The 12,137-nt window shown below is 44.6% G+C and overlaps 1 protein-coding gene across 2 annotated transcripts in view; it reads right to left on the reverse strand.

Moving 5' to 3' along the window:
* Window positions 1–11,517, reverse strand: part of UBE2H (ubiquitin conjugating enzyme E2 H) — a 118,628-nt gene extending 107,111 nt beyond the window's left edge. For both annotated transcript variants that reach the window (XM_073009334.1, XM_007982899.3), the window contains exon 1: window positions 11,046–11,517. In XM_073009334.1, coding sequence (XP_072865435.1) covers window positions 11,046–11,098 — 53 coding nt within the window. In that variant the 5' untranslated portion in view covers window positions 11,099–11,517. The remainder of the gene's footprint in view (window positions 1–11,045) is intronic.
* Window positions 11,518–12,137: the final 620 nt, after the last annotated feature.

Genomic DNA, 12,137 nt, shown 5'->3' on the forward strand with positions numbered 1-12,137 from the left:
GCCCGCCTCAGCCTCCCAAAGTGGTAGGATTACAGGCATGAGCCACTGCGCCTGGCCAACACACTGGAATTTATATGCTCAGGGCACCATCCCTGTGTCTGAATACCAAAACCGTCTACTCACCAAACATACTACCATTGCTCCAAACTAAAAACAGGTACAAGCCAGATCACCTCTTTGTTAGCCAAACTAAAAGTTCCAGTTGTCAGTAATATTAATTTTTTTGAGACAGGGTCTCACTCTGTTGTCCAGGCTGGAGTGCAGTGGCATAATCATGGCCCACTGCACCCTCAATCTTCTGAGCTCAAGCACTCCTCCCAAAGTGGTGAGATTACAGGCATGGGCCACTGAATCCAGATTTATTTATTTATTTTTTTTAGCAACACACATGTAAACATCCATAAGATAAATTGTTTATAATTTATTAGAAAGAATTTAATAACAATTATTACAAATCAATGTCTAATTTTATTATGGCAGTGTCCAATAACCTATCAAATAACTCTTAAGATGCCAAAAAAAATTTTAAGCACCATTTCATTAAAAATTAACTTAAGGCCAGGCGCAGTGGCTCACACCTGTAATCCTTGCACTTTGGGAGGCCCAAGGCAGCCAGATCGCCTGAGCCCAGGAGTTGGAGACCAGCCTGGCCAACATGGCATGACTCCATCTCTACGAAAAATACAAAAATAAGCCAGGTGTGGTGACACACGCCTATAGTCCCAGCTACTCGGGAGGGTGAAGCAGGAGGATTGAGTTCAGAATCCAAAAGTTCAAGGCTGCAGTGAGCTGTGATCACACCGCTGCACTCCAGCATAGGTGACAGCGTGAGACCCAGTCTCAAAAAAAAAAAAAAAAATCTTCAAAAAACTCCAAGTTGGGCGCGGTGGCTCACGCCTGTAATCCCAACACTTTGGGAGGCCGAGGCGGGGGGATCACCTCTCTATTAAAAATAAAAAATTAGCCAGGCGTGGTGGCACATGCATGTAATCCCAGCTACTCAGGAGGCTGAGGCAGGAGAATCACTTGAACCTGGGAGGCAGAGGCTGCAGTGAGTCGAGATCATGCCATTGCACTCCAGCCTGGGTAACAAGAGTGAAACTCCATCTCACACACACACACAAAAATTTCAGGAAAGCATGATATCAAAGGATACCCTAACTCTTACAGTCTGTTTCCCCTTCTGTCACTGAGTTGCTGCTATTAGTTCATTTCATGTAAGTTTATTCCATGTGAAAATTGAAGATATTATTCAGACTTTAACAGAGTGCTCCAGAAATATTTATCAACTGCTGTAAACTTCACTAGAAATGCTAAAGAAATGCTAAAAAAAAAAAAAAAAATCTTATCAATACTTTACAAAGAGAATACCATCAACGAAAAGTGTGCTAAAGTCCTACAAGCAAATATAAAAATAAAATAGTTGTTTGTGATTATGATCCTGAAGTGTAATATGGTTTTTGTTTTTTGTTTTTTTGAGATGGAGTCTTGCTCTGTCCCCCGGGCTGGAGTGCAGTTGCACAATCTCGGGTCACTGCAACCTCTGCCTCCCAGGTTCAAGCAATTGTCCTGCCTCAGCCTCCTGAGTATCTGGGATTACAGGCGTGCACCACCACACCCAGCTAGTTTTTGTATTTTTAGTAGAGATGGGGTTTCGCCATGTTGGCCAGGTTAGTCTTGAACTCTTGACAGGTGACCTGCCCACCTCAGCCTCCCAAGGTGCAAGGATTACAGGCCTGAGCCACCACACTGGGTCAGATTCCTAAAGTGTAATTACAAAGGGCCACAAAACATTTTTTTTTGAGACAGGACCTTGTCCTGTCACCCAGGCTGCAGTGTAGTGGCATGATCTCAACTCACCACAACCTCTGCCTCCTGGGCTCAAGCGATCCTTCTGCCTCAGCCCCCAGAGTAGCTGGGATTACAGGTGCAATCACCATACCTGGTTAATTTTTTATCTTTTTTGGTAAAAATAGGCTTTTGCCATGTTGCTCAGGCTAACAAAAATATTTCACAATAAAAATTTAATTCACTAATTTCAAATGGCGGTGGTGAGAGAAGAGCAGCTACCAAATAAGCTGTGACCAAATTCAGCTAGAAATCAATGCTTTAGGCGAGGCACCGGGAGGCAGAAGTTGCAGTGAGTTGAAATCGCACCACTGCACTCTAGTCTAGCCTGGGCAACAGAGCCAGACTCCATTAAAAAAAAAAAAAAAAAAACCCAGATTGGCCAGGTGTCGTGGTTCACACCTGTAATCCCAGCACTTTGGGAGACAGAGGTGGGTGGATTACCTGAGGTCAAGAGTTCAAGACCAACCTGGCCAACATGGCAAAACCCTGTCTCTAATGAAAAATACAAAAATTAGCCGGGTGTGGTAGCAGGTCCCTGTAATCCCAGCTGAGGTACTCATGGGGCTGAGGCAGGAGAATTGCTGGAACTCAGGAGGCAGAGGTTGCAGAGAGCCGAGATCGTGTCACTGCACTCTAGTCTGGGCAATAGAGTGAGACTGACTCTGTCTTTAAAAATAAAAAAAGGAAGATAAAGTGTTTAAATCATTATTCAAGCGAAAGGTATCACAATCATTGTGGTAAGATAAAATCCGTTTTATTGATTAAAAAATTAACAAAATTCATATACTATAAAATAAGGTTAATAATTTTTTAAAAATCAGTGCTTTAAGAGCATGTAATTTAACATGATTCCTTAAAAATACACAAGTGAGGCCAGGCACTGTGGCTCACGCCTGTAATCCCAGAAGTTTGGGAGGCTGAGGCGGGTGGATCACAAGGTCAGAAGATGGAGACCATCCTGGCTAACATGGGGAAACTCTGTCACTACTAAAAAAATACAAAAAATTAGCCGGGCTTGGTGGCAGGTGCCTGTAGTCCCAGCTACTAGTGAGGCTGAGGCAAGAGAATGGCGTGAACCCAGGAGGCGGAGCTTGCAGTGAGCCGAGATCGCGCCACTGCACTCCAGCCTGGGCAACAGAACAAGACTCCGTCACAAAAAAAAAAAACCCAAAAAACACTCAAGTGAAACAACAGTTGTCACAATTTTATTGGGGTTGAAATATGGATCATCATCAGTAAACATTCAACTCAAACTACCTGTTAAACATGGCTAGGCACAGCAGCTTACATCTGTAATCCCAGCACTTTGGGAGGCTGAGGCCAGAGGATCACTTAAGCCCAGGAATTTGAGACCAGCCTGGCCAACAGTAAGACCTCCTCTCTACAAGAAAAATAAACTAGCCAGGCAAGTGGCCAACGCTGCAGTGAGCTGAGATCACACCATGAAATCCTGGGCAATAGCGTGAAATCCTATCTCAAAACACACATGCACACACACACACACACGCAAACCCTACCACATGATCTATATAGCTTAGCCAAGAGAAAAAAAGCGTATGTCCACACAATGTTCATAGCAACTTTACTTGCAATAGCCCAAAACTGGAAATAACCCAAATGCCACCAAGCATAAGAGGTGAATGCATAAACAAATTGTGGTATATCCATATAATAGAATACTACTCAGCAATTAAAAAAAAAATGAACTAAATAACATGGGTGAATCTCAGAATGAGTGAAAGAACCCACACAAAAAGAGTACGTACTAAATGATTCCACTTATATATACAATTCTAGAAAATGTAAAATAACCTACAGTGACAGAAATGAGATCAATGGTTGGAGGGGAAGAAGGGAAAGATTACAAAGGGCACAAGAAACTTTGGGGGAAGATGACTATGTCTACTATCTTGATAAGGATAAGCTTCATGGGTGATACATAACATTAAAACTTATCAAACGTATCACTTTAAATATGTACAGTTAACTGTATGTCAATTATAACTCAATAAACAAAAGGAAAAAGAATCCAAGATGCCAAAACTATTTCTACAGCTCTTGTTAGTCAGATGTATCTGCTCATAAATATATTTAACCTACTGACTTGCAGTATGCACTCTGAGAATACAAAAGTATGCCTAAATTGAGGATCACCATTATCAGAAAAAACATCAAAGTTTAAACAAAGAGGAAATTAGAATTCATCTTTAATCACTATGCCAGGCTATTTCAGTGCCAAAACGATACCAACTAAAACACAACACAACAAAACAAGAGCCTGCTGAGTGTAGGGCTCTGAGATTTTTAATTAAATATTTTAATTCAAATGTTTACCTTCTTTGATCTAGAATTCCATTTCGTGAAAACAGAAATAACCCAAAGAAAAGCCTATGCACAAAGATGTTAATTTCAATCTTATTCATCAGAGAAAAATGGCAAAGAATTATATAGATGGCACAGTCATGGGATGGCATATTACATGAGCTATTCTTTTTTTTTTTTGAGATGGAGTTTTGCTCTTGTTGCCCAGGCTGGAGTGCAATGACACGATCTCATCTCACCGCAGCCTCTGCTTCCAGGTTCAAACGAATTGATTCTCCTGCCTCAACCTCCCCAGTAGCTGGGATTAGAGTCATGTGCCACCATGCCCAACTAATTTTGTATTTTTTAGTAAACACGGGGTTTCTCCATGTTAGTCAGGCTAGTCTCAAATTCTCGACCTCAGGTGATCTGCCCGCCTCGGCCTCCCAAAGTGCTGGAAGTACAGGCATGAGCTACTGCGCCCAGCCTAGTCACTATTTTTTTTTTTTTTTGAGACCGAGTCTCGCTCTGTGGCCCAGGCTGGAGTGCAGTGGCGTGATATAGGCTCACTGCAAGCTCCGCCTCCCACGTTCACTCCATTCTCCTGCCTCAGCCTCCCGAGTAGCTGGGACTACAGGTGCCTACCATACCACGCCGGGCTAATTTTTTTTTTTTTTTTTTTGTATTTTTAATAGAGATGGGGTTTCACTATGTTAGCCAGGATGGTCTCCATCTCCTGACCTTGTGATCTGCCTGCCTCAGCCTCCCAAAGTGCTGGGATTACAGGCATAAGCCACTGCACCCAGCCCCTAGTCATTATTTTTAACTCGGAAAAACAATTGCAAAAATATTAAGCAAAAACAGGGCAGACACATACAGTACGATCAACAGGTTGAAAACAATATATCCCGGGGAGAATTAAAGACATAGGAAAAAAGCCATAAGGTTAACATTTAAGGCCAATAGTTCTTAAACAGTGGTCCTGGACCAGGAGCATCATCTGGGAACTTCTTAGACCCCACCCTAGACCCAATGAATTAGAAAACTCCAGGAGTGGGATGCAGTAACCTGTTTTAACAAACTCTCCAGGTGATTATTAAAGTTTGAGAACTACTGTTTAAAGGGTAGGATTACAGGTGACTAGTTTTCCTTCTTGTAACCTATGTTTTCCTCAATTATCTTTTTACTTTTGAAATCCAACTAAGTTCTTTTAAGTATTTTACTAACAGGTACACTCTGTAGGTCTACAGGTAAAAAGTTGTTACATTGCAAACATTATAATGTAATGTAAGGTCTGGATTATATGCCTAAAAATCCAATGATTCTTGGAACCATCAAATCTGTTAAGGTTGAAAAGAACACCAAATTTTAAATATATCTATAAAATGCAGGTCAACGGGCTAAGAAAATTGCACCACTAAAAAAACCAACAAATCTAGGTTGTTCTAACACACGTACACAAACACAGGAGGGACTTTTATGGGTCACATCTGCAAAATATTTTTTTTCCCAAAAAGCTGAATTTTTATGCTTGTGTGTAATTTACTAGAACTGCACTGCAGGAATCAGGTTCTGAAGCTGTGAATGCTTACTCATGTAGGTTCCTGCCTAACCAAAATAAGTACCAGTATGTTATATTTGTCACCAAAATCTAGGCAGGGAAGACAAATTCAGAACACTGAGAGTTGCCAAATCTTTAACTTTTAGCTTGAAGACCATAAAGCTGTGCCAACTTACATCTCATCATCTCACTAAAACAGAGGCCACAGGAAATAAAGAGGCAAACCACAGGTTCCCAATTGACACTGGAACTAGTTAAAAGATTACGGAATTGTCTACACTCTGAACACAAATTAAAGAGTAACAAAGACTACTAACTTAGGGATAGAATAACTACTGATTAACAGCAAAATACCAAAGTTAAGTCAAAGACAAATGGCTACATATTTTAATATTTTAGTTTTGTAATTTTTCTAAACAGGTGTACAGATCCCCATATACATCCTAACACACAAAATTCACTTTTTCATCTTTCTATTCCTTGAAAAGTCCACTCTAAGAGTAAATGTAAGTTACTCAAAAAGGCACTACACACACCAATGACCTAACCACAGCCTGTCCTTTGTAACTAAAAAAAGTTTTAACTAATTGCATAAGCACCATGACCACCGATGCTGAATTTTTCACTACTAAACTCCCAGCACCATGCTGGCACAAAGCAGGTACCCAAACATATGAGGATTTTTTTTTTTTTTTTTTTTTTTTTGAGATAAGAGTCTTGTTCTATTGTCCAGGTTGGAGTGCAGTGGTGCAATTTCGGCTCACCACAACCTCTGCCTCCCGGGTTCAAGCGATTCTCGTGACTCAGCCTCCCAAGGAGCTGGGACTACAAGTCCGCACCATCACGCCTGGCTGATTTTTTATATTTTTGGTACAAGTACATACAGCTTTTCGCCATGTTGGCCAGGCTTGTCTTGAACTCCTCACCTTAGGTGATCTACCTGCCTTGGCCTCCCAAAGTGCTGGGATTGCAGGCATGAGCCACCGTGCCAGCTTTTCTTTTTCTTTAATTGAGAGAGTCTTGCTCTGTTATCCAGGCATGAGTGCAGTACCATGATCTTAGCTCACTGGACCCTCAAACTCCTACACTTAGATGATCCTCCTGCCTCAGCCTCCCAAAATGCTGGGATTACAGGTGTGAGCCATCACACTCAGCAACATCTGAGGTTTTGAATTTGTTACAGAAAGCCTCTGAAACCCTAAAGCAGACACCAGCGATTCTGTAAAATTAACTCAGGCTGCTAATGGATTTAGTGTAAGACGCTGTCCCTTTCTATCACTCTTGATGCTTTAAGGGAAGCTGACATTTCTGCCATACTTTGGAATCCCTGTAAATGAGTCAGTTAAGTGCATTTAAAGTGGCATGCCCTGGGCCAGGTGCACTGGGCTCACACCTGTAATTCCAGCACTCCGGGAGGCCAAGGCAGGAGGAAGATTTGAGGCCAGGAGTTGGGAGGCCAGCCTGGCAACCTAGTCAGACCTCGGTCTCTACAAAATTAAAAATAAATAAAGGGGTGTTTCCTACTTTATTACTGCACTCCCTCTGAAAAGAAGAATCATTGAAAACTCTTGGTATTATAAGTTACAAAACTGTACATATGGTATACGCCGGTCCCCATTATTATCTGATCTACTTTTCTGATTTAGCCTTAATTTTTCTAAACGTTTCTTGTACTCTAACAGGTCAGGTTTTCCTCTCCTCTTTTTACCCCTCGAAAACACACTTGTTCCTGTAACACCATTCAGAGGGCCTCCCCAGCCCCCACCTCTTTTGTATATAAACACACTCTCTTGTCACACACTCCATCAGCTGTTTGGTAGCTCCTCCCCTCCTCCTTTTCCGGGTAGTAACAGGGCGGCCAATGAGCGCTGAGGAGCGGTGCCTGCGGCCTTTTGCCTGCATACGCTTTTCCAAAACAAGCAGCTCTAGCCTTCAGCAGGGGCCACTGGTTCACAGATGAAAGGATCACCAGAGCTGTGCAACAGGGTGAGACGAGTAACCCCCACCAACAAGGAAACCCATGTAATCTGAGCTGTTTGTTCCTCCACCAGGGAGAACTTAAACCGATATTCCTTTAGGGCAAATCACGCTTTAAGGTCACCAGAGCCCAGCTCTCAGACAATCTAAATAATCAGCTGGTTGGAGGTGGAAACCTCAAAGGTTGCCAGGCTCTGGGCAGCACAGATCACCAATCTACCTGACTTTGCAAACAAATGGCTGCACTATTCGAGACCATTCCATAGGATCTGGGCTAACTGCAAGGCTTTTTTATTGGGACACATTCCTAAAGGATCCAAAAGTCATGTAAATCAGTTTCTAGGCTCCTGGGGAGGTTTGCACAACCCTGAGCAAAGGATCAGAAGAGAAACAATGAATGAGTCAGAGTTTCAGAACATAATCACCCAGCAGATTATTAAGTGCATTGGTGCAAAACACTCACTCCCTGCATAACTTGGGAGTCAGCTCTCCTCCTACCAACCCGTCACAAAAGAAATATCACTGACTCCAAACAACCAGAGACGGTGTCTCCAAAAGAACCAAGCGAGGTGGTGGAAGGCAGAGGCCAATTAGTTACACATCCTCTTCTCTCCCTACCCCCACACTGCTACTTTCCTACTATATAGGTTCCCTGCCAGGCTGTAAATTGTGGTGGTATAATTACGCTAGGAGACATCCAAAAATGGGCTGAAACAGGAGACTGCAAGGAAACCAGCTATCACTCCCCACACCAAAGAAATCATCAAGGGGCACTGGGGGGCAAGAAGTGCATTCCTTCAGACCTTTTCTTCCTACTTCCTCTCCACCATCTTTCTCAACCCCCAGCCTTTTCACACAATTGTACTCATTTTAGTAGAGAGGGTTGGGGAATTTTTCCTTAAATTTTCTGCTAAATATACCTTACTCAAAAATTGTTGGCTCCATTTGGGCCTACTGATCTGTGAATTCAACAGAGAAAGGAGGACACAAAATCTCTCACCTACACAACACACACAAAAGGAAATCCGAAACATTTTAACTTCCAAACTCTCTTATACCAGAAAATAAACACGAAACAAAGATAACCTCTGGCTTTTAAATCTTGAAACTGTTATCCTCCTATCTCAGATCTACAATTTTAAAGCGCCTCTGCTTTCTTTTGTCAGAAAGGAAGGAAGGTGGGGAAAGAACAGAAGGCCAATGCATCTTTGCCTTTCTTCATCTTCTACTAAAAATAAGCTATGAAATAAGCCACTTAGGGGGAGAAAAAAAAAGACACCCTGCTGTTCTTTGTCTGTTTTCCTCTCCCTCTCCACCCCCCACACCCCGACTCCTAAATGCGGTAATCATTCTAGATGCCACAACTACTAAATGAACAAAAGGCACTGTATGGAAAAGGCATCAGGTCAAGTTAGGCCCCCCTCTTTATCCTCAATCTTTTAAAAATATGTCTATGTACATAATTTGAGACTCTGACAATGATCACAAACAGCTGGAATTCTATCTCCCCACTCCATCCCAATTAAACATTAGGTAGAAATTCGCATTAGGTGTGACAGTAACTCTCAATTCAAGATAAAAATAAATCAGATTCTGCCACCATGTCATTTCCTAGTTTCTAAACAAAAATAAAACCTGAAACTGCTTTGTCTAAAATGTACACACAGTCAGTTACAAGTTTTCCTGCAGCCTTATGAAAAGCCAACATTACTGGTATCATTCACACATTTACAAAACAATCACAGCCACAAACAGCTCATAAAGAGTTGATTTCACTTGTGCCTGAACATATATTAGGTACATTATACTTTATTAGTTGCTCCGCTCTAATCTCCCACCCCCAAAAAATTCTGAACTCCAAACCACAAACTTAGAAGTCTATCTACTGCTCCTAATTTCTAGCCAAGTTTTCCCTGAGCAAGGAGAAAAACACCTTATTTCTGAAAAGATTATTTTTAAAAAATACCTTGCCCAGACAACTTCCCTCCCATCCCCCATTGCCAAACCATATGCAAAAACTACTTTTTTAAAACTTCAGCAAATTCCCTGAATTTTTTGACAATAATCACTGACCTCTACAAAGAAGTAAAACAATCAAAAACAGCAACAAATAAAAGGAAGAAAAAACGAATTCACCTGAAGAATTTAGCCAAACAACTTGAGTTATATAAACAAAACCCTGCAACAGGGGGAAACGGTGGGGGGATGGGGAGAAGGGAGAGAAACAGGAGACAGGACTTTTAAACTGTGTTCCACACTACCACCCCCTAAGTCCCCACTTTCCCCCCTCCCCAAGGACTAGCTGTTCAGAACTCTGGGCTCCCCCCACCCTCTAAATTACCCTTCAAAAAACAAATTCTCCATTTGTCACAGGAACCTTCGCGAATTTCTCTAGCTGGTCCTTAAATAATCAGTCTGGACTTCAACCAAAACCACTGCCTGAAGGGCTCTTATCAGTTATGGCTTTCCCACTGCAGCCTCCAGAGTGCAGAAAGTTGGGGGGAGGGGGCAGAAAATAAAGGGTGTCACTTGGCGACATCAGGGCAAGTATTTCCCCCAAGCAGCTGACCCTCACAGAGGAAGTTTTGCCCAAGTGGCCAGTCCAGGGACTATTTTGTCCAGGAGCTCCTCTTTCCCCGGCTGTCATACCCACAACATGGAGGGTGGCTTGCTGGAGAGCCCAGGGGTCTTCATCACATACAACTATGGGTGGGACAGGCTTTGTCAGTGGAAAGGAAAACAGTAGGGTTCTCCCGGGGACCAGAAAGCTTAACAGGAGGGACTGACTGAAAACACACAGAGCTCTTTCTTAGAAGAGGGGGCCCTGAGCAGGCGACTCTCTTCCTAATATAGAAAGGAATTAGGGATAAAAGAGGTCGCTTGAATGACCCCAGTTCAAGCAGCATTGTGGTTGGAGGAAATGGGGGCATCTCAAGGAAGGGAGAAAGGCTTCCCTCTCGGGAATTTCTGCCTTGAGTCCCTCAATCCAGAGCGAGCAAACAGGAGAGAGAAACCCTGAAGATGGGCTGGGTGGTAGAGAGTGAGGCGACTGGTCCTGCAAAAAGAAATAAGGCCGTCTGGAAGTCCAAACGTCGCGAAGGAAAGTCACGGGCTGTGGGGATACAGGAAGAGCGAGGAGCTACGCGTATTTCGGGGTGCTGCGGGAAAAAGGCGAGCTGAAAAGGCTCTCGGCCCCTGGGAGGTGCCAAGGAGCCGCCGTAGGCACTGGGGGAGGAGGGGAGTCTCGGACAGTGGCCTGGAGTGCCCCAGGGCCTTTGCAGTGGTTTCGGGGGTGCCCTGGGCATCCCCACACCGCCCCCCACACACATCCCGAATTCCCCTCCACGAAGGATACAGCTTGACCACGTCCGTGTCCATCCGCCTCTTGCCCGGACTGGGAGATGACATGGTGTCGCCGCCGCCTCCCCGCCGCCGCCTCTCTCCCTTCCTCGGCCCGTCTGTCACGGGCCCCGGGCCCCGGCTCTGAGGAGCCCGCGGCCGCGCCGGCTCCTCGGTGGAGGTGGCAACACCCCCGCGGTCCCGGCGGTCCCGTCAGCCGCCGCCGCCGTCCCCCGCACGGGGGAACACCGGGCACTGTCCGGCCGGGTGGGGGTGGGGACCCCGCGGCGCCCGGCTCGGGCAGCCCCTCTCTGGCTGTGGTTCCGCCGCGGCCCGGCCCCGGCGCTCCTCTGCGCCGCGCGACGCTCCCTCCTGCCTGCTCTGGCTCGCTCGCCTGTTTCCCACTCACCCTCTGACCGGCTCCTAGCAGCCTCCACTACAAGCGGACGACTCCTGCTCAGTCGGCCTCCCTACCCCAGCCTCGCTCTGGGCGCCGTGACGTCACAGAGGTGACGTCATCGGAGGGGGGCGGGCCTGGACGCCGAGAGGGGTGGGGCGCCGCTGCGGCGTGGGCTTTCCCGGTGCATTCTGGGAGTTGTAGTTCCTCTTTCTCCGGCTGTCTCACACCCTCTGTCCCCTCCCCCAACTTCCCCACCTACTTCATCGCTCAACTGCCAGTGTCGTTATCATCATCCTAAACGATAATAGTAAATAATGGCAATATTATTAAATGCGTGGATTTTAGGTTAACGAACCTCCACACACACTTTGTTTAACAAGCTGTTAATTTCTTTGATTTGGAGGAGGGCAAGGTAGCAATTACTCAGGCACCAAAATCTGGAAATTCCCACACCAGCAGGTTCTTGCACTCCGCTCCCTCCTTGGCTGGAGAGAATTTGTTTCCAAGGATTGTAGACCACAGCAAGGCTTCTTCAGGCTTGAATACCAGGGTTCATCACAATCCACGTGTCTACGGCCACTATTTCAAAGATTAGAGTTTACACAGCAAGGTGGTAAGGTCAGAAATAATTTAGTACTACTATCCTTATTCTACAGAGCATGAGGCAACTTCGCAAAGTGTGTGAACCTCCTACACCAATCTTAAATA

This window comes from Chlorocebus sabaeus, chromosome 21 (genome assembly GCF_047675955.1).
Source record: "Chlorocebus sabaeus isolate Y175 chromosome 21, mChlSab1.0.hap1, whole genome shotgun sequence".
Taxonomy (NCBI): Eukaryota; Metazoa; Chordata; class Mammalia; order Primates; family Cercopithecidae; genus Chlorocebus; species Chlorocebus sabaeus.